At 53.4% G+C, this 25549-nt stretch overlaps 2 protein-coding genes across 3 annotated transcripts; one reads left to right on the top strand and one right to left on the bottom strand.

Annotated features, from left to right (window-relative positions):
- Positions 1 to 1884: 1884 nt before the first annotated feature.
- On the top strand, positions 1885 to 6609 carry PODNL1 (podocan like 1). Its single transcript, XM_036241249.1, has 10 exons — positions 1885 to 2115; positions 2245 to 2466; positions 2918 to 3011; positions 3304 to 3368; positions 3479 to 3588; positions 3826 to 3982; positions 4227 to 4342; positions 4813 to 5470; positions 6165 to 6313; positions 6459 to 6609. Exons 1-10 carry the CDS (start codon positions 2113 to 2115, stop codon positions 6607 to 6609), a joined length of 1725 nt encoding a protein of 574 aa, XP_036097142.1. The 5' UTR covers positions 1885 to 2112.
- A 753-nt stretch (positions 6610 to 7362) lies between these two features.
- CC2D1A (coiled-coil and C2 domain containing 1A) lies at positions 7363 to 25488 on the bottom strand. Of its 2 annotated transcripts, none has more exons than XM_036241806.1 (29): positions 25216 to 25488; positions 23746 to 23881; positions 21903 to 22018; positions 21743 to 21808; positions 21332 to 21466; positions 21003 to 21237; positions 15473 to 15597; positions 15075 to 15147; positions 14835 to 14906; positions 14611 to 14741; positions 14459 to 14531; positions 13647 to 13780; positions 13166 to 13280; positions 12912 to 13084; positions 11855 to 11977; positions 11710 to 11768; positions 11512 to 11628; positions 10303 to 10376; positions 10170 to 10228; positions 10000 to 10051; positions 9814 to 9913; positions 9635 to 9725; positions 9193 to 9330; positions 9041 to 9102; positions 8391 to 8454; positions 8166 to 8292; positions 8015 to 8091; positions 7887 to 7934; positions 7363 to 7808 (listed from the first exon to the last, which is right to left on the bottom strand). In XM_036241806.1, exons 1-29 carry the CDS (start codon positions 25273 to 25275, stop codon positions 7788 to 7790), a joined length of 2856 nt encoding a protein of 951 aa, XP_036097699.1. In that variant the 5' UTR covers positions 25276 to 25488; the 3' UTR covers positions 7363 to 7787. The 2 variants fall into 2 exon arrangements, with proteins under 2 accessions (XP_036097699.1, XP_036097700.1); XM_036241807.1 differs by having other exon boundaries at positions 13166 to 13277.
- Positions 25489 to 25549: the final 61 nt, after the last annotated feature.

Raw genomic sequence — 25549 nt, 5'->3', positions numbered from 1 at the left:
AGCTTTTTTCTCTGAGACAAATGCACTCAGTTCTTGTCTCAAGCTCTACTTCCAGGGGATCCCTGCCTCTTTCATGACCTTCATGCAGCCCATCGCCTTAGCCACTGAGCACTTGTGAGGGTCAGATGTGGTCTTAGAACATTCTGTCTGTTACTGGTTTTGCCTTGTGACAACCCCTTGAGGAAGGGTCTTCTGTTATCTCCACTTTATGTATGGGAAAGCTAATGTTGGGGCAGGAAAATTACTTGTCTGAATTCATCCCACTGGTAAGTGGCATGTCTCAGGGATCAGACTGTTTGCAGCAAAATAGTACCATAATGTTACCAGAAATTGGACTTGGGCTCAGTAACCTCATTACTTAAGTTTTGGCTAAGAGTCAAAACTCAAATACAAGCAAAAGTTTATTTAGAAAGTGACAGAGGTAGAAGAAGTGAGCCATGGAAGAAGTGAGCCAGCTGGGCTGCATGGGCTCAGGAAAAAAGCTACAGAGGTAAAAGAAGGGCCCTTGGAACTTAGAAGAAAGAAAGCAAGGATATAGGTGCCTGGGTGAGGAGAGGAGGAAAGGTGCAGGGGTGTTCCAGAGAAAGGGAGCCATCCTGGGAAAAGAAGGGGGTGGGAAACTCACAGGCGTGATGGGAGACAGAGAGGCACACTGTGTCCTCTGTCCTGAAAGATTTTTCCCCTCTAAAGGCAGGGATCTTAGGGGAGGTCCCAGGGGACAATCTCAATGGCTATTCATCAGCTTTTCTAGGTGTGTCCTTTCAGGGTCATGATCTCTACTGATTGGTCGGTGGTGCTATTGCAGGTGGTCCCTAGGTCAGCCTTGATGTTGCCCTACCTGGCCTCGCTGCTTTTCTGGGCCTGGAGCTGAGACACAGCTGAGGCTTAGATGTTATCCCTAGGGGTTAATGCTTAAGGGAGTGGTTGTGCAAGGGCCCACACAGGAGTGGCAGGAGGCAGGAGTGTCTCATGAGGCCACTCTTTGATCCCTTGTTCCTCCTCCAAGGGGGTCTACCACATGACTCATGACATGCCAGGGGAGGAAAGGTCAGGGAAGATCCAAGTCCCATGACCAGTGATATGCTAAGGGAGAAAAGGTTACCCTGGGGTTGAGGTCCTTGTTTTCCCAGTTTTGCCGGTTGTCAGGCACCAGGGGGTTTTCTGCTCTGATGACCTTCTGTACCTGGCCCATCATCCTTGCTCTGCTCATGTCTGTCTAGCTGCCTTCCACAAGACTAGGGGCAGAGACTGGTTTCCTCACCTAGTGGCACACACTGCTGCTCTGGCACCTAGGGCCTGGGATGTGCCGAGGGCACTGTCTTTCCACTTCATAAGCATTACCTCACTTAATCCTGACACTCCTCCTGGGAGGTGAGACCACCTTTCCCCCACTTTGCAGAGTGGGAAACTGAGGCCCGGAGAGGTGGCTGAGCCCAGGAAGGCTGGCACTGAGTGCACATCCTTAACCACCAGGCTGGTACCTCCACAGGTGTAATTTCCTTTCAGGCAGTGGCAGCTATGGCCATTTGTGGTGAGGGGCAGTGTGGCTGCCAGTTAGGCTAGCTGGTGGTGGAGGAGGAGGGGCTCAGATACCAGACCTGGCTGAGAGCCTCCAGGTGGGTATCTGGGCTGGCAGGCTGAGCCCAGGCCTGTTCTGACCCCTCCCTGCCAGCCTCAGTTCCTTGGGGACCCTTCTGTGGCCTGAAGCATCCCCCAATCCTCTGCCTCCACCCCTACTGCTGTGGTCAGCCCAAATACCAGACAGGGTGAATCTTAGCTTTCCCCCAAACATTCCTTGCTCCCGTAGCCTGGCCCAGACTGGCTGAGGTTATGCAAGCAGGGCTGGCGGGGGTGGGGAGCTGGAGCTGGGGGACCAAGGGGACAGGCTAGCCTTTCCTCACTATCCCATCCAGCAGCCCACCCACCCTCCCCAAGGCAGACAAGGGGGTGGGCCAGCTCTCTTGAGCCCCTTGGGGAACAGGCTTTTGGGAGGGTGGCCAAAAGACCAGAGGCAGTGGCGGCCACGGCAGAGGCTCCAGGAGGTGACCGCCTGGTTTCCATTAGGAAGCCCTGGTCGGCAGTTCGGGCAAGACAGCTGAACTGGGGCTGGCTATGGTGAGGTGGGGTGGGGGAAGGTATGAGGGTGGGGCCTACCTGCCTCCACAGCCCCTGCAGGATGCTCCTGTCACCATGGCGACACCTTGCTCAACCTGGCAACATCCTGACCTGTCCCTCCACTCCCAGTGGCTGAGCCTGCTGCTGGTGCTCCTGTTGCTGCTGGGCCCGCCAACCACCCCAGGCATGGAGGACGCTGCTTTCCCCCACATGGGAGAGAGCTCGCAGCCCCTGCCCCGGCCCTGTCCCCTGCGCTGTTCCTGCCCCCGGGCTGACACAGTGGACTGCGATGGCCTGGACCTGCGGGTGTTCCCCCACATCACCAAGGAGGCTCAGCACCTCTCCCTGCAGGTGAGGGGAGATGTTGCAGGGTGGAGTGGTGTGGAATGAGCATGGAAGTGCTGGAATTGAGTGATGGGTGTGGGGTCCACGTGCAGGGGTGAGGCACTGGGCGTGCGGGTCTTGGCTCTGATGGAAGTTGGCTTTGATGAGTGTTGGGGTGAGGTACAGATATTGAATGTGGGAGGGGCTGAGGGTTTGGGGTGTCGGGGGCTCAAAATCTTGGCAGTTATGGGTTGTCTGTGGTAAAGATGATGGGTGTCAGGAATCAACTATAGGGGTAGAGGGGTGTTGAGATCAATGTCCTTTTGTTTAAGGGCTGATGAGGCATTTGAGATCAACAGTGGGGGTAATGGGTGTTGTGGGTCTCTTGCTAATGCTGACGGGAAGCTGAGGATCAGGGCTGAGGGCTCTTGTTGAGGGCTCAGGGTCATCTGGGTCAGGGGTGTGCATGTCTCCCCAGAACAACCAGATCCAAGAGCTCCCCTACAATGAGCTGTCGCGCCTCAGTGGTCTTCGAACCCTCAACCTGCACAACAACCTCATCTCCTCTGAGGGTGAGGGGGAACAACAGGAGGCTGCCCCCACAACCCCGGCTTGGTTCCAGCAGCCCTTTCCCTCCCCCTGCTATGTCTGTGGGCAGCTCTGCGGCAGTTCCCAGAACTGCCCTTTGCTGAGCAGGATGGAAACTCAGGGGATGGGGGGGTGCTGTGGCTTTTGTGGACAGGGGGGGAGTGCCTGGAGGAGACTCTGCCAGTCCCGGGCAAGAAGCCCTGGGGCAACTGGGAGCACAGACTCCCCCTTCCCCTACCAGGCCGGGGGTCCCCTCAATGCCCGCTCTGCTCCCAGGCCTGCCCGACGAGGCCTTTGAGTCCCTCACCCAGCTGCAGCACATCTACGTGGCCCACAACAAGGTGAGCCCCACCCAGCCCCACCCCACCCAGCCAGCTCCCGCAGCAGAGTGCAGAGGGGACAGCACAGGGCTGGGAGGCGCCACCAGGACCAGCACACTGTGCTCCCACAGCTCTCGGTGGCCCCCCAGTTTCTGCCTCGTTCCCTCCGAGTAGTGGATCTGGCTGCCAACCAAGTGACGGAGATCTTCCCACTCACCTTTGGGGAGAAGCCAGAGCTCAGGTAGCCCCCTGGCCCAGCCCAGGCTCTCCAGGCCTCAGGCTCGCCTGGGTCACTCCTCACACTGGGGGTCTGAGGGAGGTCATGAGCCTGCCATGGGGGTTTGGGGAGATAGGACCCTGGATCCACTGTCTGGAGAACTCCACACACACACACTAGGCAGCCCAGAGCTGGGGTGTAGAGTGGGAGGAGTGGGGAACCTGGGGGCAGGCTGGTGGCCAGAGCCCTGCTCCCCCTCAGGTCTGTGTACCTTCACAACAACCAGCTGAGCAACACTGGCCTGCCTCCTGATGCCTTCCATGGCTCCGAGGCCGTCACCACCCTCAGCCTCTCCAACAACCAGCTCAGCTACCTGCCGCCCAGCCTGCCACCCTCTCTGGAGCGGCTCCACCTGCAGGTGCCCCTCCTTCATCTTACCTGTCCCCCAACCCTTCACTTCTCTCCCGGAAGACCCCTCTGTCTCCTCAAAATTCCAGCAGTCAGAATTACCTGAGTCTATCACCGGCACAAGTGGCTCACACATGCTCTCTGGGCAGCCTTGCTAGTCAGCTCGTCTGTCACTCCCTTACTCAAGAGCCTTCTGTGGCTCTCCACTGCCCTCTATTCCAGACCCTGGGTTTCATTCTCTCCTCCCTTCCCAGAACAACCTCATCTCCAAGGTACCCAGAGGAGCCCTGAGCCGCCAGACTCACCTCCGTGAGCTCCACCTTCAACACAACCAACTGACGGACAGTGGCCTGGATGCCACCACCTTCAGGTGGGGCCTGGGACAGGGTGAGATGAGGTATAGCCTCATGTTGGCATTAGGGGGTGAGGATTCAGAGTCTGGGACCTCCAATCTCTGTCCCCTCCCCTGTATCACTCCCACCCCACGGCCTCATTTGGTGAGCACCTACTTTCCTGTGTGCCAGGCTCAGCCCCACACCTGGCAGCCATCCTCACTCCCAGCTACCCTGTGCTTCCATCTTGTTATCCAACATCACAGCTGACACATGGAGAGCTGGACCCAGAACTGTCCTGGTCATCCCAACATCTAATTCTCAGGCCAGAACCTGCCTTGATTGCCCCAAAGTTTACCTTCCACCCAGATCTCTCACCACCCCAAAGTTGGAATTTCCAGTTGACATCTCTCAGTACCACTCAGCCAGCCCTCCTAAGCCCCACCCAAGATCCACCTGGTCCCCGATGCTGGGTACCCAGACCATCGCTGGCCCTCTCTCCCACCAGCAAACTGCACCGCCTCGAGTACCTGGACCTGTCCCACAATCAGCTGGCTGCAGTGCCTGCTGGCCTGCCTCGCACCCTGGCTGTGCTACACCTGGGCCGGAACCGCATCCAGCAGGTGGAGGCAGCCCGGCTGCGTGGGGCACGGGGACTGCGCTACCTGCTGCTTCAGCACAACCAGCTGGGGGCAGCGGGGCTGCCGGCAGGGGCACTGCGGCCCCTGCGGGGCCTGCACACACTGCACATCTATGGCAATGGGCTGGAGCATGTGCCCCTGGCACTGCCCCGCCGCCTGCGGTCCCTGGTGCTGCCCCACAATAGCGTGGCTGCACTGGGGGCCCGTGACCTGGTTGCCACACCAGGCCTGGCTGAGCTTAACCTGGCTTACAACCACCTGGCCAGTGCCCGTGTGCACCACCAGGCCTTCCACCCGCTGCGTGCCCTACGCAGCCTCGACCTGGCTGGCAACCAGCTGACTCGAGTGCCCACTGGTCTGCCCGCTGGCCTGCACATTCTGCGGCTGCAGCGCAACCAGCTGCGGGCCCTAGAGCCTGAGCCACTGGCTGGCCTGGACCAGCTGCGAGAGCTCAGCTTGGCACATAACCGACTTCGAGTGGGTGACATCGAGCCTGGCACCTGGCATGAGCTACAAGCCCTACAGGTCAGAGGTGGACTGGTTAGCCACACTGGCTGTCCCCATGGCCCTTCCATCCCCCTGCTTGCCCAGGTCCTCCTTCACAAGGCCCTTGGATGATACCACAAAAAGAGCCCCCCATGGGGGTTAGCCAAAGGGTAGATAAGACAGATTCAGCCTTCAGGACTTTGGCTGTGCTGTCCCTGCTGCCTGGTCCTCTGAAACACCCCCTTGCACCCTCCCAGTAAATACTGTGGCTTCTAGTTCCCGGCCACTATTGATTCCATAGTTTGAAGCATCTGGGTGTCAGGCACTGTTCTAGGCTGGCCACAGTGACACAGCCCTGGGCCCCGGGCATAAACACCCTGGTTAGGGAGAAAGCAATCAGTAACCGTCACAAGTGAATGATAGTATTAGAAGAGCATGAGGATGTGGATTAAGTGCCATTTTCCTGAACAACTAATTGACCTACGTCTCCCACAGTAGGTGGGAACTTGTCTGTGCCCCTAGCACCTACAGCAGGACCTACCCCAGAAAGGACTCAGTTTACCTCTGTTGAGGGGAGGATTTCAGCAGCCTCAATGAGGCTCCAGGGGAAGGGGCCGGATTGGGTTGGGCATGGAGGGGAGGAGGGCTTGGAAGGAGAGTGGTTTGGTACTTAGCTAAGCAGTTGGCCCAGAGACTGGAGCCACCATGGGGCTGTCTCTGCCCGTCTGCCCAGGTGCTGGACCTCAGCCACAATGAACTGTCCTTCGTGCCTCCCGACCTGCCTGAGGCCCTTGAGGAGCTACACCTGCAGAGCAACCGCATCAGCTATGTGGGACCCGAAGCCTTCCTCAATACCCCCAGCTTGCGTGCCCTCTTCCTCAGGTGCCCTCAGAGTGGCTGGGCGGGTCCAGATGGGCAGGGGAGGGCTATGGTGGGCTGTGGGGGACCCCAGTAGGCCCAGGGGGTGGTCAGGATGGTTGTGGCCCCCTACCCTTGCACCAGCCCTAATGTCTACCTCTTGGTCCAGGGCCAACAGGCTTCACATGACCAGCATTGCACCTGAGGCCTTCCTGGGCCTCCCACACCTATGTGTGGTGGACACAACGGGTAACCCTGAGCAGGTCCTGATTCAGTTGCCACCCACGGCATCGCGTCGGCCACAGGCAGGGGGCCCCTGACCTAAGGGGCCTGTCAGAATGGTCGAGACTCCTGGGGTTGCGCTGGGCTGTGGACTAAGGAGACAGTGCCCACCTGGGGTGTCAACTCGTCTTTTCCACGCATCCGGGGCTAAGCCCACCTGACCCATGCTAGCTAGGAAGCTGGGATACCTCACACACAGGGAAGGACTGAGGCATGCAGTTCACACACTAGGTGCAGAGACCACGCCAGCCCTGTTGGCCATGTCCTCACTTCCCACACAGATGGAGACAGCAACAATAAAGACTAATTTCTTTGAGCACTCACCACCAATCAGGTACCCTTCACCTTATGGGGCAGGAGGGGCTTTCGCCAGAGGGGAAACTGAGGCTGTAGGATAAGTGAATCCGGGCAATCTGGCCCAGGTCCCATGGCCAGTAAGTGGCAGAGCTGGATTTCAAGGCCTTGAGACACACGTGGGCCACCAAGCGCTACCATGTAGGGCTTGACCACACCTCTAAACCCAGATATGTCCAAGGCCACTGGGCATACCTGGGTTTACATGTGAAGATTAAATGCATGGTGGGGCAGGTGCCCTCAGGCAAGTCACCGACCCCATGACAGATACATGGGCCTTCACATGCATAAACATACCCTTTACAGACACTCCCCCTCCCAGCCTGCTCCTCTTATAGGCAACTTCCTTTCTACTACCCCTGGGGAGGGTGTGTGTTGTGGGAAGACCCAGCACAGCCACTGAGAGCAAGAAACAAAAGGCAAGATGGAGAGCTGGGTGTGGCCCTGGTTGTTTATTCCATGTGTCAACCCTAGCAGGGCCAGGTCACCCCCTGGGGAGCCAGTCAGGTTCTGGCTGGTCTCAGAGGTTTCTTTGGGGTGTGGGTGGGCTTAAGGGTTAAGGCTGGGGAGGGACAGGAAGTAAAGTGCTTACAGGGGCTCTCAGAGCTTGGTCCTAGCCACTCTCCCACCTCCGGAACGGGCCAGGGGCACAGGCTGGCTGGTGGGCACCATCCTGATGCCCACTGCCAAGGATGCTCCTGCTGGGCTGAGTGGGCCCAGGAGCGGACAAGTACATCCCGAGCCGATTGTCCGCTGATTGTCTGCTTGTCTGGTCTGAAGCCGTGGCCAGGTCAGCTCCTCCCAGCACCAGGGCCTTGAGCCTGCTCCCCAATCTTCCGGGGCTGTCAGCCCCATTGGCCCCTCACCTACGGAGCCTCTGCAGCTGCAGGAGAGTCCGCTGGGGTCAGGGGGGCCATGGCCACAGCTGCCCACCCCCCACCCCACCCCCCGAGCCGCTCACCTCATTTTCGACCAGGTTCCGCCTATAGAGTGCCTCCTTTGCAGCTTCCTGGGGATCCAATGGATGATCAGTGGGAAGTCTCTGGCAGCCCCAATCCCCCAGTGCCCCCCCAATTCCACTTGGCTCACCCTGCTGCCATCGTTGCCCAGGCGCCGGGCAGCCTCTGTATAGAACTGCAGCTGACGCTCCAGGTGGGCCACGTATTCTAAGGGCGGGAAGGCGTCAGAATGGGGCCACTGCCAGTATCCCTCCCCCATGTGCCTGTCCCTGAGCCCCTACCTCGCCGGATGCCTGGGCCCCCCTGCTCCAGCTGTGCCCTCTGCCACTGGCTGCGATGCATGATGTCCTGGTACTGTTGGGCCACCTCTGGGGGCACTGGCCGCCGTGCCTGCCTAAGGGCCAGGATCTGTTGTAGGGGGGGAAGCAGAGGGGGCTGTGAGGGCCCTGCCTGAGCCTGCAGACCCTCCAATCCTCCCTCACCAAGCCCAGTGGGTGGTTACTCACTTTCCGCTCCAGACGCTCTTGGTCAAAGGCCAGCACACTAAGGCTATGCAGGGGCCGGGCAGATCTATGGGGTGGGGCATAGGGACGAAGGTCTGCAAGAATCCCCCATCCCTGACCCCATTGATTTGATATGTTGGGTACTGGGGAACAGCCAGAGACAAGCCAGGCCCACCACAATGTTGCTAAGCCCACAACCTAGTGGTGATGATGTACACTCAGGCAACTGCATAGTATACACAGGCAACTGTGAGGCCAGCCAGTCAGGGAGGACTTCCTGGAGGAGATGATAGCCAATTTGGGACCCACAGGAGTCAGAGTTGGGCAGAGGAGCAGGGAACAAGTGTAGAGGTAGAGGTACTCGGGGCACTGTAACACAGAAGCCCAGAGGAGAGTGAAACCTAAGCATAGCCATGAACCAACAGGAGGAAGTGTGGAGAGAGAAGGCTGAATATATTCACAATGGTCAGATCAAAAAAGCTCTTAAAGATCAGGCTAAGAAGTTTAAACTGGATCCCCCAGAAGAAAGGGAGCCAGGAAAGGTTTTAAAGTGGGCAAAGGCCATGCTCCAATTTGTGCCTGATGAGATATTGTCTGGGAAAGGCTGAGATGGGGAGGGGTTCTTTCCCGCATAGCCTGGCTCAAACACCTACCTGTTTCCTGGCTCCTTTGTAGAGGCAGGGATGGGAGGGGCCTTCCCTTTAGGCACAGCAACCTGTTTCAGAGGATAAAACCAGCCTTGTGAGTCTTGGCTCCCCTTGAACCAAGCCTCCCTCCCTGGGGTTGCTGCGGGGTGGGTTCTCACTGTTGGCACAGCTGCTGGCATGGGGTCGATGACCAGCCACCTCTCAGTCATTGTCTCCAGTTGCTGGGCTGTTAGTGGTTCTCGAATCCGGACCATCACTTCTAGTCGGCCCCCTGTGGGCCGGCGACCATCCAGGACCTAGATGGAAATAGGGGGAGGCTTTTGGAAGCAGGCAGTGGCTGGAGACCCAGGGCTGGGATCAGGGAGAACCAAGGTGATTTTTAAAATATGAGCCCATGGGTGTGATGGAGACACCAACTGGTCATAATGGAATAGAGTGCTGGGAGTATTTAGGGCTGGGAGTAAGGAGGTATTGGACTCCCAGGGGAAGGACTGGGTCAGCAGAGAGGACCCTTGGGAAGCTCAAGGCAGGGAGCATCTGAGTAATATTAATGAGTAACATGGCCATTATGGAACATTCAAATTAATGTCTACCTCTTACCTCAAGGATCTCATGGACCTCACATGCCATCTCCAGGGCATCCAGCTTCAACTGGGCTGTGCCCAGGACCCGGTCAGTCTTGAACAGACCCCTATGTATGTGAAGGGGACACAGGATGGTTGGCCCAGGGCAGCTTCCCCTCCCCCAGAGCCCATGTAGTGCCTGGCCCTGCAGCTCACCCCTTATGGACCACTTCAAACTTGATGCCTTTGGTCTGGATCGCTCTTCGGAAGCCTCGGTGGCTGCGGTTAATGCAGAGTTTGAACTGCTCCTTGAACTCTGCCCAGAGAAGAAGGGAAGGGTCAGGCCATGGTCTCATGTTCTTTCTGCAGGGGGTGGGGGGATACCTGTTGCCCGTGAATTACCAGGGGAGTCTGTATTCTTGATCACGCTGGTCTTGTCTTTCTGAGCTTCTTCCTGGGACCAGACAGGAGGCAGGAAAGCTCAGGGGCTGAGGCCTGGCCTGGGACCTCTGCCCAACCCACTTCCCATCCTGATGGGGCTTGAGCCCATCTCTCTTTGGCTGTCCACATACCACATTGGGATAGGGAAAATCGAACCGAACAAAGACATCCAGATCACCGGGGGACAGCCCTGTGGGCAAACAAGGGTCACAGCTGGGCAAAAGTGGTCCCCACAGCCCTGACCCCTGTGTGGCGCCCCCTCACCTGGAGGTGTGGGCAAGTTGATGCCCTTCACGATGAACAGGAGCATGTCATTGCTGCTGAGGTCTGGGAAGATCCTTCCGGGAAGGCAGGTGGGGAGACAGAGGCACCTCAAACCCACTGCCTGCCCACCTTCTTTTCCTTCAGCGGGGACAGGGAACAAACCCCACAATGGCCTTTGGGGATATCTCAGCTCCTGGGCTCCAGTTTTAGAATTAGATAAACTAGAGTTCTCTGTCCAGTTCCATCAATGACTAAATTCTGGGTCCTTTCTTTATTTTGCACACATTTATTTAGTACCAGTCCGTGGCCTCACTACTGTGAGACCTTCCCTTCATTTAACAATATTTCTGGAGTCCCTACTATGTGCCAGCCGGTGTCCTCACTGCTGAGGATACAGAAGTAAATGAAAGTGACTTGTCTCTGTGCTCATGGAGCCTGAGCTGGCTGAGTGGAAAGATGACCAGTGAATATATAAACAAAACAACTCTACAATGAATTAAAATAGGAGAAAGACTGAAGTGTGCTCAGGAGGTGCTGCTTTAGACAGGGTGGTCAGGGAGGGCCTCTCAGGTGACATCATAGGTGACGGTAGATGTCAAGAAGGTGCTACATAGAGTTGCTACATGGAGACCTGGGGAACAGGGTCTGGGGCGGGCACACCGCTGGGGTGAAGGCCCTGAGGAGGAATATGCTTGGTGTGTTTGAAGGACGAAAAAGAGGTCTATGTGGCAGGAGGTGAGCAAACTGGAGACAACAGGTAGAGAGGAAGCGACAAGGAGCCAGGCCATGCAGATGTGGGAAAGCCAGGGTAAATGGTGTGGGTTTTTTTAGGTGATTATCCTAGGCTATCCCAGAGGCTGCTCCTAACCTCATCTATAAGTTGGGAAAAATTATCCCAACTATCCAGAGTGTGGGAACACTTAACTAGAGCAGGACCAACAACCACAATTCCATGGGCTCACAAAGGCCCCCGGGACTGGGCACACCTCTGCACTTACTACATCTTCCCCATTTCCAAATGTGTCACTGTCAGCACCCCCTCACTTGCCATCCTTCACTCGCACCTCATGCCTGCCTCAGGACCCTTGCATGTGCTATGCTCCCACCACCACCCAAACTCTCCTCTAGAGGCAAGTCCTCCACCAGCTTCTGGGGAGGGCAAACCCCTTCTCAAAAGGGCATCTGGGCCAGGGGCCATCAGGGCCTTACTTGATGACGCTGAAGGTTCTCTGCTCAAAGTGGGCAGTGGGCGTGGAGAGACCCCGGGCGAAGGCTTGCTTCAGAGTCTCCATGCTCCGCTTACAGTCCTCTGCTAGTTTCTCAAATCTGCCATAAGAGGGCCCTGCTCAGATCCCTGATCCCAGAGGCAGGCTGGGGGGTGTACACATCAGGCATGGGGGCACTTACTTGCTAATTTCGGCAATGTTGCCCAGGTGGGTAAACTGATTAGAATGGTTCAGACACACCTAGTGAGGCAGAAGTCAGTGAAGAGAGGGTTGAAGGGCCATGACCCTAGCAGAGGTCTGCTGACCCAAGCCAAGGGCCCCCTCACCTCATGCTGCTGCCTTATGAGCTTTGTGAGTTCACCATAGCGCCGGATAGACTCCTGAGACAGACCAGGGCCAGGCCGCTGGACAAGGGCGAAGTCATCCTTGTTGATAGGGGCAGGTGGTACCTGGGAAGGACAAGGCTCATGGGGAGGGGCCTGCTGGTCAGCAATAGCAGGACTGCCCTAACCCTTTCTTGGAGAGGCCTCCCCGACTACTGCTCTGTCCCCTGTTCTTTCTTCCCCAAAGAGAAAAGTGACACTTAAAGACAAGTGGATGATCATGCCTTGCTCAGCAGTTAGAATGTCAGCCCGAGTCATGGGTTCAATTCCTGGTCAAGGGCACGTACCTCAGTTGTGGGTTCGATCCCCGGTCCCGGTCAGGGTATCTCTCTCACATTGCTGTTTCTCTTTCTTTCTCTCTCCCTCCCTCCCACTCTATTTGAAAAAAATCAATGGAAAAATATCCTTGGGTGAGGATTAAAAAAAAAAAGAGTCGATGGTCCTGACCAAAGTGGTAGAATCTGTTAACTATTTCCCCACACCCTCTTCTCTAATAATGAAGTTCTGGCTGGGCACGTGGCAGCCCCGCAAGAGACATGTTCCAGCCTCCCTTGCAGCTGGTGCAATCATGTAACTCAGATCTGAACAATGGGAGGTGAGCAGTAGTGATGGCAACTCCATGTCATTTTCTTTAGAGTAAACTGGCCTGCAATTTTTCTCCCTCATGGCTTCCCATGGACTGGACCCATGGACTGGATGCAGACAGATAAGTGGTCCACTTGGACCATGAGGACAAGGATGAGCTCTTCAGGTGTGGCAGAACAACAAAATGGAAAGAACCTGGGTTCTGGAGAGCTTTATATTTCAAAGCCCAGAGCAACCTGAGTCTTACATACAAGAAACATAAATATCTTTCTTGTTTAGCCACTCTCTTAGGAGGAACCTATTTGTTACAGCAGCTTAACCTGTACCCTGACTAACATATTCCAAGTCACATAGCTGCTAAGTGGCCATAGCCCGACAGAGCACCTGGGGGGTCTAACAGGCCTAGAGGTTTCACCTTGGTGATATCCACAGGCAGCCCATTGCGTGAGGCCTCCAGCATGGGCTCCAGCCCTTTGGCCAGGCGCAAATGCATCTTGGCGCCCTCCACGTCATTCTTCTGCTTGGCTCGCAATGCAGCCTGCAAAAGCTGCTTCTTTCGGCCCTCCAGGAAGGCCAGCTGCTGCTGGGCTGTGGGCACAGGGGCATCTGTGGGTGCTGCCCAGCCCATGGCCAGGTGATGGGCAGTCAGGGTGGAGAGGGGGTACCTACCTCTGGTGGATGTGCCTTTAGGGGCTGCTTTGGCTGCTGAAGTGGATCCTGGCTGGGGTGCTCTTGTGGGTGGGGCCTTGGGCTGGGCCATGGAAGCTGCAGCACTGTTGGGCTGCTAAGGGACAGAGAGGACATCAGAGCTTTCCCAGCACCTATGATGAGACTACTCCCCAAATGGTCAGGGCTTGACACTGACAACAGTGACCAGCTTAGTTACTGTTTCCTCAGCACTAAATACAACAGACAGTCCTGTTCTCATTGAATCTTTGCAACACCTTTGGGAGGTAGGGACTATGACAATACCCACTTTATAGATGAGGAGGCTCAGAGAACAAAATGATTTGCCCATGGCCACATGACCAGGAAGTGGCAGGGGCAGGACATGAGGCCGGTTCTTTCCAGCTCAAGGCCGGGACTGCCAGGATTTACTTTGTTATCACTCTCTGGCTCACTCAAGGCCCTACCCCTCTTAGGCTCACACCTTCTTAGGCTCCTCATCCTCTTCATCCTCTGGGCCTTCATTCTGGTTCGCCAGCTTCATAGCGGTCTCTAGGACCCCCACCAGGCTCGGCTGGGTGGACTCGGAGGCCTCTAGGCCCTGGATAGGGAGAAAGCCTGGGCGGCCAGTCAGGGCCCGGTCAGGAGAGAGAAACCTATGCCATGATGATGGAGAGGTGATTTCCTCCCCCTCCATAGGAGCCTTGTGTCTTTGAATCCACTTTAAATGAAGGAAGCAGCTGCTGGTGGTTTGGTGTAGACACCAGACCATGTCAACCTTCCCCTTCTCTTTTGGCTCCTCTCACCTGACCCTACCAGACTCCAACAAGCAAGCACTATGAGGTGCTGTGCTGGGTGCTACGGGGGGTCCTGGGCCTGGGGGAACTCCAGGGGACCAAAGTGCAGAGAGATCATTGCTCTTAGAGGGGATGCACTGGCAGCTCTGAGAACCCAGAGGCCTCTAACCCACTGTAGGTACTAATGGGAGGCTGAGCAGGTATCTGAAAAGCTGAAGAGCTGATGACTAGGGAGGAGTGAGTTGAACAAAGAAGAAAAGGAAAGATCAGACTGCAGTGGACTGGCCAACAGGCTCTTCAAATAAAACCCCGATTTTTATTGTTTGCCAATTTCCATGGTGTAAACACTCCCACTATATTGATTTTAAACTACCAACTGCCTAATAAGCCTGCAGAATTCCTAAATATGTAGCAATCAACTTTCTGAGCCGGAAGGAACAGCACCTGCAAAGGCTCAGAGGCTGGAGAGGTGTGTGTGTGTGGGGGTGGCAGGGCCTACCTGGGGGCACAGGCAGCTCAGCAACATCCACAGCTCGGCCAGCCTTGTGGGCTCGAATGGCATCTTGGTATTGCTGCGGGGGACACAGGTGTTAGGGTTCCCTGGGCATAGTCTCCAGGTGCTGCCCACCTACCTACTCAGTCCCCATGCACCTTGACAATGCGCTCATGCATGCGAGCTTTCCGCTGGTCCCCTTTGGTCTTAGCCTGGGCTGCAGCTACGTGGTATCGCTCCATCCGCTGCTCCAGTGCCTCCAAGAGAGTCTTCGGGGGTGGGGGAACCTCTGGGCCCAATGAGGGTGGGTTAAGGTTAAGAGTCTTGGAAGGGGACTGTCTTTCCCTGGCCTGCCTGCCCACCCGAAGTCCCAGGAGCCTACCTGGTGTGGAGAGCATTGTGGTGGGAGTCACAGGCTGCAGTGGTGGTGATGGTGGGTCTGGGGGCAGCTGGTCTGGGGGCAGAGAAGTCCAGTGCAATGAGGGGCTTGCTTGTGGCCACCCCCACCCCCAGGCTGGTGTGGCCTGAGTGGGTCTCCGAGCCTGACCAAAGGGGTTGGCAATATTAGGAAGTCAGTGGAGGGCTCCAATAGTCCTGGAAGGTGGGCAGGTGGAGTCCTTACCAGGTGGAGGGGGCAAACGGGACAAGTCCACAGGCTCCCCGTGGCTCAGGGCCTCCAAGACAGCATCAAAGCTCTGTGAGAAGGAAGGGGATCAGGAGAGGCTGTGGCTGGGGCCAGGACCCTATGGAGAACCTCCATGCCCTGCCATGTGACAGAGAACTCCCAGTTCTGCTCCTTCCTTTGCCTCATCTTGCTCAATCCTCTTTTCACACTTAGGACCATTTCATAGAAAGGGTAAAACCAAGGCTTCAAGAGGTGCAGCAAATGACACTTAGGGAGTGATCAAGTTGGGATTCAAATTTAGGTACATCTGACTCGAGCCCATGTTCTTTGCCACCATGTAATATTGGAAGTATCCTGTCCTTTCCAGCCGACCCTGTCAGTCAGTCTGGACACACCTTGGCTACACGGAAGTGTCTTGCAGCGGCGGAGGTATCTCCCTGCTGCTTGGCGTGGAGGGCAGCCAGCTTGTACTCACGTTGGCGGCTCTGCAACTGAGCCAGGGGGCCAGTGCTGCAGGCACCTGGAAGGGAGAAGAGCATACGACCATTTATCTTCTCACAAAAAACACTGTTAGGCCCATTTTTATAGATGTAAGAACTAAAGGCTCAGAGAGGGGATGCTATCTCCCCAAGGTCACACAGCCTGAAAAATGTATGGTGGTGATTCAACTTAGGCCTGGCAGGCTCCAGGGCATTGCTGTTTTGCACCCCAAAAATTTTGGAAAATTTTATGAACACTTAAGCATTTTTAAGTTGACACCTAAAATTTTTCATCTTAAGTTTCAAAAATGGCCAAGGTTGACATTCTCAGTATCTTGAAAATATTGACATTTGAGAAAGAAAACCATCATACTACTCTCATAAATCTAATGTATTTTAACTACCATGGTGATTTGGAATTTAACAATATTCACTTTTTCTTTTTTCCTTTATTGATTTTAGAGAGAAAGGAAGGGAGAGGGAGAGATAGAAACATCAATGAGCAAGAACATCAACTGGCCACTTCCTGCATGCCCCCCACTAGGGAATGGGCCCACAACCTGGGTATGTGTCCTGACCAGGAATCAAACCAGCGACCTCTTGGTGCATGGGTTGACGCTGAACCACTGAGCCACACCGACCGGACTCACTTTTTCTTTTTAAATATGACAAAATATATATAAGGCAAAATTCACCATCTTAACCATTTTCAAGTATACAGTTCAGTGGCGTTAAATACATCCATTTGTGGTGCAACCATCACCACCATCCATCCATCTATCCACACAACAGAACACTTCATTTTTCTAAATTGAAACTCTGTCCCTATTAAACTAACTCTCCATCCCTCCTCCCCCAGCCCCTGGCACCCACCATTCTACTTTCTGTCTCTAAGAATTTGACTCCTCTAGGAACCTCACATAAGTAGAATCAGACAGTATTTATTCTTTTGTGACTGGCTTATTTCATCTAGCATAACATCCAAAAAGTTCGTCCACATTGTAGCATGTGTCAGATTGTCCTTCCTTTTTTATTTATGTATTTATTTATTTATTTATGTATTTATTTATTTATTTATTTAATCTTCACCTAAGGACATTTTTTCATTTTTTGTTCAGATAGAGTGGGAGGGAGAGAGAGGAAGAGAGAAAGAGAGAGAAAACATCGACATGAAAGGGACACATCGAGTGGTTGCCACCCGCATGACCCAACTAGGGCTGGGGACAAACTGCAACCGAGGTACGTGCCCTTAGCAGAAACCGAACCCAGGTCTCTGGACCGCAGGCCGACGCTCTAACCACTGAGAAACTGGCCAGGGCTACTTATTTATTTTAAATCCTCACCCAAGGATATGTTTCTTACTGATTTTTTAGAGAGAGAGAGAAACATCAATGTTAGTGAGAAATATCAATCGGTTGTCTCCCATACCCGCCCTGACCTTGGTTCGACCCTACCACTTTTTGGTGTATGGGACAATGCTCCAATCAACTGAGCCACCCTGCTAGGGCAAGAATGTCCTTCCATTTTATTTTATTTTATTTTATTTTATTATTATTTTTTTTATCCTCACCCGAGGATATTTTTCCATTTTTTGTACAGATAGAGTGGGAGGGAGAGAGAGGAAGGGAGAGAGAGAGAGAAACATCAACGTGCCCTGGCCAGTTTGGCTCAGCGGTTAGAGCGTCGGCCTGCGGTCCGGAGAGACCCGGGTTCGGTTCCCGCTAAGGGCATGTACTTCGGTTGCAGTTTGTCCCCGGCCCTGGTTGGTCGTGCGGGTGGCAGCCACTCGATGTGTCCCTTCACGTCGATGTTTCTCTCTCTCTCTCCCTTCCTCTCTCTCCCTCCCACTCTATCTGTACAAAAAATGGAAAAATATCCTCGGGCGAGGATAAAAAAAAAAAAAAAAAACATCAACGTGAAAGGACACATCGAGTGGCTGCCACCCGCAAGACCAACCAGGGCCGGGGACAAACTGCAACCGAAGTACGTGCCCTTAGCGGGAACGGAACCCGGGTCTCTCCGGACTGCAGGTCGACGCTTTAACCGCTGAGCCAAACTGGCCAGGGCTTATTTTATTTTTTTAAAAGGAGAGAGAGTGAAATAGAAACATGGATGAGAGAGAAACATCAATTGGCTGCCTCCTGCACGCCCCCTACTGGGGATCGAGCCTGCAACCCAGGCATGCTCCCTGACTGGGAATCAAACCTGCAACCTCTTGGTGCATGGGATGACACTCAACCAACTCAGTCACACCAGCCAGGGCAAGAATATCTTTCCTTTTTAAAAGCTGCATAATATTTCCTTATACTGATCTACTGTTTTATTTATCCATTCATCCATCAATAGACACTTGGGTTGCTTCTACCTTTTGGTCATGCTGCTATGAACATGGGTGTACAAGTATCTCTCTTCATGTTTCTGCTTCCAATTCTTTTGAGTATACACCAACATTTACTTATAAAATATTTCTCAGGGTCCACTTTTAGCAGTTCGTAATTTCACACTTTTCTTCCTAGCCACTGATTTAATCCTAACATAATCTATGTGGGCACCTGAAAGCCTTTTTTGACCACCCTATCATACATTTGTAAACAAGATACATTTATGTGGTATGTTCATAAAGTTTGGGAAACAGAAGATTAACTGCTTTTTATTTTATTTTTTTTATCCTCACCCGAGGACATTTTCATTTTTTTGCATTTATCTTCAGATAGAGTGGGAGGAAGAGAGAGAGAGAATCATCGATGTGAGAGAGACACATTGACTGGTTGTCACCCACACGACCCCAACTGGGGCCCGGGACAAACTGCAACCGAGATACGTGCGTGCCCTTAGCGGAAACTAAACCTGGGACTCTCTGGTCCACAGGCTGATACTCTAACTGCTGAGCAAAACTGGCCAGGGCGATTAACTGCTTTTTAAATAGTAACTTAGTTAGTTTAAAAAATATGCTCGATACGTTTTCAGAAAGAAGTATCTCTATGTTGAAAACAATAGGTACAATTGGTATAAAAAACAGCATGATAGATACACCACCCAGTGATCATAAATCCTAGAAACACCTGGGAAACAGCCTGCGTTGTACTTTTTCAGACTGATAACTGGACCCACTGCTTTAAGTTTGGGGGCAGTTACCTGAGAAGGTGTCTACAGGATGAAATTGAATACCTTGATATTTGATGGATTTGATTTACTATTATCACAAGTCTCAGTGTTAAAAATTCTTCTTTTGGGCCCTGGCCGGTTTGGCTCAGCGGTTAGAGCGTCGGCCTGCGGTCCGGAGAGACCCGGGTTCGGTTCCCGCTAAGGGCACGTACCTCGGTTGCAGTTTGTCCCCGGCCCTGGTTGGTCATGCGGGTGGCAGTCACGTCGATGTTTCTCTCTCTCTCTCCCTTCCTCTCTCTCCCTCCCACCCTATCTGTACAAAAAATGAAAAAATAGCCTCGGGTGAGGATAAAAAAAAAAAAAAATTCTTCTTTTGGGGTTGAATTACTGTAACAATTATATTTAGCACATAATTGAACTTAGTGTAAATAGCTCAAGCTTCCTGATAAATACCTTTTACAAACCAAGAAACTTAACTGGCAAGGTACCTCTTGCAGACACAGTAAAGGCTGGGTCTACCTCTTAACATTAAATAAATAAAAAGGAAGGACAATCTGACACAATGTGGATGAACTTTTGGATGTTATGCTAGATGAAATACACCAGTCACCCAAGGATACTTTTGCATTCATCCTCAGATAGAGCGGGAGGGAGAGAGGGAGGAAGAGAGAGAAATATCAATGTGAGAGACACATCAAGTGGTTGCCACCCACACGAACCCAACTGAGGCTGGGGACAAACTGCAACCAAGGTATGTGCCCTTAGTGGGAACCGAACCCGGCCCATGGGCCGATGCTCTAACCACTTAGCCAAACCAGCCAGGGCACCCTACATTCTAACATTTAGCTCCCGATTCTCATTCATTCCTTTCCTATTTTCTTTTTAATGTTTCTATTGATTTTCTAGAGAGAGAGATAGAAACATCCATGTGAGAGAGATACATTGACTGGCTACCCCCAGCATATCCCCCAGTGGGTGCCCTGGGTATGTGCCCTGACCAGGAATCGAACTGGGAACTCTCAGTCCATGGGATGATGCTCAATCCACTGAGCCACACCAGCCGGGCCTTTTTTCCTTTTTTAAAGTGTAGAGAAACCTGCTTCACACCAATGAATAGATGGGAAGAGACAGAGTCTTGTTATTGCAACGTCACATGATTCTCTAAATCCCTTGCCAAGTTATATGCCAAAACCCCATGGTGAAAAATTTGGGGTGGTTTTGGCCAAGAATTTCAGGTGACAATGGCTTAGAGACCAGTCTGGTTGCAAAAGGATTTAGAGACCCGGTGTCCACATTGTCAACCCCAGGCCAGCCTTTTATGTCATCTTATTGGTTCCTGTCTGGGAGCATTTGCCCCTGGAGCAGAGCCCAGAGTTCAGGTTCTAGAAGGGAGGAGGTTGGGTACTCCTTTCCTATAGTGGGAGGAGGGCAACACAAGACAGGGAGGTTGGGAAGGAAAACCCAATCTCCCCGTCTTGTGTCCTCCAGCCAGGTGAATTTTAGTAGAAAAGACAGACAAGCTGAGCACTTGAGAATTATTCACTTAAAACTCTCTATGTGGGAATGTTACTCAGTCCCAAAAAGGAATCAAGTCCCGACACAGGCTGCAATTTTATCCTAAGTGAAGGAAGCCAGACAGAAAAGGAGAGTGTATGGCTCTACTTATCTGAACTTTCTTTTTTTATCCTCACCCGAGGATATTTTTCCATTTTTTTTGTACAGATAGAGTGGGAGGGAGAGAGAGGAAGGGAGAGAGAGAGAGAAACATCGACGTGAAGGGACACATCAAGTGGCTGCCACCCGCACGACCAACCAGGGCCGGGGACAAACTGCAACCGAAGTACGTGCCCTTAGCGGGAACCGAACCCGGGTCTCTCCGGACCACAGGCCGACGCTCTAACCGCTGAGCCAAACTGGCCAGGGCTATCTGAACTTTCTAGAAGAGGCAAATTCATAGAGACAGAAAGTAGAATGGAAGTTCTAGGAGCTGGGGGAGGGGGATGAATATGGGGTGTTAGTGTTTAATGGGGACAGAGTTTCTGTTTGGGGTGAAGTTTGGGTAACAGAGGTAATGGCTCTACAACACTGTGAGTGTACTAAACACTACTCAATTGCACACACTGAAATACAGTTAAAATGGCATGCGTTATGTTATATATATTTTACCACCACCACACACACACACAAAGGTATTAATGAATTGCAGGGACATGCAGACCTGGGAAAGGAAGGGGTGTTTATAATATCTAACAGTCAGTATAGGGCCTATACCCTCATAGAGGGGCCAACCACTGAAGATATCCTCCAATATTCCATGTCAATATCCCTACTCTTGGCCTACCTGGGGGCAGTTGGGGCTTAGCCAAGCCCAGTGATGAGGCTGAGGCAGTGGGAGTAGGCCCCTCCACTGTGACCCTAGGTTCTGGGGCCAGCAGGTTCATAGAGGCTGGCAGGGTGGGTGCAGGAGTGAGGTTAGATGCAGCTGTTGGGCCCTTCCCCACAGCAACAGGTGGTGGGATATCTTCTTCGTCAATGGCATTGCCCTTCCGGATGGAGGCTAACAGGTTTTCCAGTGTCTGGGAGAAGGTGTACATGTGAGTTTTGGAAGAGCCCAAAGCTGAGTACAGGGGCAGTGGTGCGGTCCCAGCACCCTCCTGTCTGCCCACTTACCTTAAGTCCTCGGTCGTAGCGCCTCATCTTGGCGCTGTCTCCGGCTTGCCTAGCACTTTCAATCGCCGTCTGGTAGAGGGCCATCCTCTCCTGCAAGGTAGCCTCTAACCCTGGGCTGGGGGCTGTGGCTTTCGGCTGTGGTAGGGGCCAGGGGCATGGTGTGGGTGGGTGGTGACCCAACTTGTCCCACCCTGAAGGTGTCCTTGGTTGAGGGCTTACTGCACACCAGGCATGTTACCCCTGGGTCAGTTGCCCTGAACTTGGAGGGGCAGAAATTATCATACCATCTCCTAGTATAGAGAACTGGGGCTCAGAGGCGTGCCATCACCTGACTGAGGTCACATGGCTAAGAGGTTCAAGGGAAGGCCTTGAACCCCAGACTATGGAAAACAGGGTTGTCAAGAGGTATACCTGGGCCACAGGAGGGTGGGACTCCAAAGTCTTCTGCTCCTCCCCAAGGACCTCATTAAGTTCCGCCTGAAGGGACACAAGGCCAGGGGCCTGCATGAGAACCCAATGGATAGGGACAACAATGGGAGAGAAGGCCCCCTGCCCCACCCTGGACACTCACCAGCAGGTCATCATCGGCCTCCACATCCTCCTCGTCTGTCCCCTCTTCCTCCTCCTCATCTGGGTCTCTCATGCACAAGCTTGCCATCTTCTCAATGGCCTCCATGGGCAGAGGACCTGGTAGCAGAGGGAGGCGCCAGCTGGACCAGGATCCTTCAAGAGTCCCTAGCCTCCCATCCCCATCACCCACAGCCCCGAAGAATAGGGTAGCAGGCAAATGGGGCAGCATGTCTCCCTCCTGGCACTTCCATGGCACCTCACTGCCCAAGGGCCAGCAGACATGATCCTGCTCCTCAGCTGACCTCACCAGCCTTTTCCCTTCCTTATGAAGCCTGAGTTCAAACTCTGGCTCTGGAACTTCCTCACTGTGGGATGCTGGGTAAGTTGACTTAAACTTTTTGTAGCTCTGTACATGTCCAAGAGTGACTGCAAAAGAGCTGCATGTATTGATTTGGGGTTACAAATAAATTTTAGCCAATAGGTAAATTCACAAATATGGAATTTGTGATAATAGGTATTAACTGTATTAGCTAGAAAGTGTAAAGGCTATGTTTGCTGTCTGGGCTCCAGCCCACTTGACCACTTTGGAATCCTCTGTCTACTGCCATCTCCCCCAGGGCCTTTGTATATGCTATGGTCCTTCCCAGAGTGTTCCCTAACTCTTCATGTGGTCCTCCCCATCTCACAGTTGTCTCCCAATGCTTTGTGCTTCCCCCATGCCAGACCTGATCACAGGACAGTGGGTTGGACAACTCACCAGGTGCCATGTGAAGTACTTTAAGAACACTAGATGAGCCCTGGTTGGTTTGGCTCAGCGGTTAAGAGTGTTGGCTTGCGGACCAGAAAGACCTGGGTTCAGTTCCCACTAAGGGCATGTACCTAGGTTGCAGTCTGTCTTCGGTCCCGGTTGGGGTTGTGCGAGTGGCAACCAGTCGATGTGTCTCTCTCACGTCAATGTTTCTCTCTCTCTCTTCCTCCCTTAATCCCTCCCACTCTATCTGAGATAAATGCAAAAATGTCCTCGGGTGAGGATAAAAAAAAAAGAACACTAGATCAGCTCTGGCCAGTTTTGCTCAGTGGTTAGAGCGTCAGCCCACGGACCAGAGAGACCGGGGTTCGGTTCCCGCTAAGGGTATGTACCTTGGTTGCAGTTTGTCCCTGGCCCCAGTTGGGGTTGTGTGGGTAGCAACCAGTCAATGTGTCTTTCTCACATCGATGTTTCTCTCTCTCTCTTCCTTCCTCTCTCCCTCCACTCTATCTGAAGATAAATGCAAAAAAATGTCCTCGGGTGAGGATAAAAATACAGAAACAAAAAACGAACACTAGATGAACCTTGGCTTGTTTGGCTCAGCAGTTAGAGCATCGGCCCGTGGACCAGAGAGTCACAGGTTTGATTCTGGTCAAGGATACATACCTCAGTTGTGGTTCGGTCTCCAGCCCTAGTGGGGGTCGTGAGGGAGGCAACCAATTGGTGTGTCTCTCTCACATCAGCATTTCTCTCTCTCTCCTACCCTTTCTGAAGATAAATGGAATAATATCCTCGAGTAAAGATTAAAAAAAAAAAAAAAAGAACACTAGATGATTCATTCCTGTGTAGTTTATTTCCATTTTATAGATGGGGAAACTGAGGCCCACATAGGTGCTGAGGCTCATCAAGTCATAGCCAGATTCGAACCCTCACTCTGGGTCCAGAGTTGATCGCTTAACCTTTAACTCAGACTGTAGGTTTCAGGAGGACAGGAACCTTCTTTGTCTCCTTTCCCTCATCTTCCTACTACCCAGCTCCGAGCCTGGTCCACAGTGGGAGCTCAGGAAATGTTCCAGGGATGTGTTGAGAGTCTTACCTTTGCCTTTGAGCTTCTCCAGAGCTTGAGGCTGGCCCCCAACCAAAGCCAGGAACTCAGCCTCCAGTTCCTCATTGTTAATGCCATCCTCGGGGATCATCAGGCCATCCGGGGAGAGATCAACCAGCAGGCCCAGCTATGGGAACAGCAAGAGTCCAGTCAGACCTTGGGATGCACCCCACATAGCCAGAGGCAGCCATGATGGATCCAGGGTTCTCTCAGAAGGAAGAGAACCCAGGCCTCCTGTCAAAAGCCATTTCCCTGGGGAGTATCAGAAGTCTGGAACAGGCCCAGAATGCAACAGGTGTCCCAAGATGGGCCAGGTCCTCTAGCATAGATCAACATGGGGCAAAGGGCAGGTAGAGAGACAAAGCTCCTTGCTCTGAGTCTGTACCCATGATGTACTGCTAGCAGAGATCAGTAGGGAAAGCAGGCCCCATACCCTGCCCAAAGCACAGCTGCTCTGCACAGCTGGGCTATTACTTCCAGCATCATCAGCAGAGGTGCTATGCAGGAAGGTTGGAGGCATCAAAAGTAAATAGAAGCCCTGACAGTAACATGACATTGAAAGTGGGATCTTTGCTGTGTAACAGACCTTTTTCCTGTCTTATCCTGATTCATGACCTATCATGACATGATAATATTAGGTTGAACTATATAAAATTACCTTTTCTGTGGATCAAAAATGGCCCAATATTGGCAATTATGCATGGCTCCTCCTAATAGTAACAACGATGACAGTAACACTTACCGAGTGCTATGTTTTAGCACTTTCAATAAACCATCCCAGTGAATTTTCACACCTGTCCTATGACACAGGGACTCTTTGGGCCTCCATTTTACAAATGAGGAAACTGAAGCTGAGAGCTGTGAGGCCAAGTATCCAAGGTGCAGAGGCCAGGAGGGAACTTCAGATTGGCCAGACTCTAACACCTGGGCACTAAGCAATGGGCTGGGCTCTTTTAATCAAAGCTGAAAAAAATCAAACTCTCCTGGTGCCTCGGACAGAGAAGACGGGAGAGCGGGGAAAGGACCCAGCCACAGTCCTGTGGGCTCAGGGCAGCAGCTCTGGATTTGCGTTTAACTCTGGCCAATCTGTTAATTCCCATGACCTTGGGCAGGTGTCTTCACCTTTCTAGGCCTCAGTGTCCCTATCTTTACAATGGGGATAAAAAGAGTCTGACGTGGCCTGACTGATAGGAGGGTTGGAAGCTACTCAGGCCGCCAGAGCAGTAACTGTCCTGTCCCAGGTCGAGGCCTTCCCCTCCTCTACTGGAAGATACTGGGGCAACAGGTGGCTCTGAGCCTTGGGCGAGGCTCCAGAAGCTGGGAAGCCAGGTCCAGTAGGCCGCACTTTGGGAGCGAACCTCACTTGGGGGGCGGGGACCTGAGCTCACCTGGGGGTGGAGATCGGGTTCCCCTGAGAGGTGGCGAGGGTTCCTTCGGCAGGGCCGCGGGATACAGACTCACCTGGCGGGCGGCGGCGGCGCCTCGGCCCGGGGGTCCCGGGGTTCCCTTCCTCTTGTGCATCTTCCAGGTAAGATGCCCAGACCACGGCCCCCACGCCTGGCCTTGCCCTGCCTCCTCCCCCGGGGCCTATCAGCGCGCACGCGCCCTTCCTGAGTCCCGTGCCCCTCGCCGGCGCCCCGCGAATGCCGACCCAGCGTCCTCGGTCCCCGGGGTAGCCGCCCTACTTCCGCCTCGTCCCTTGGGCGTCGCGGCACCTGAGCGAAGCCACTGGACTTGCGGGGCCCGCCGCATTGAAACTACCACTCCCGACAGGCAGTGCGTGAGTGCGCATGCG

This window comes from Molossus molossus, unplaced genomic scaffold, assembly GCF_014108415.1.
Source record: "Molossus molossus isolate mMolMol1 unplaced genomic scaffold, mMolMol1.p scaffold_m16_p_4, whole genome shotgun sequence".
In the NCBI taxonomy this organism is placed as follows: Eukaryota; Metazoa; Chordata; class Mammalia; order Chiroptera; family Molossidae; genus Molossus; species Molossus molossus.
This window is presented reverse-complemented; position numbering and strand designations above follow the sequence as displayed.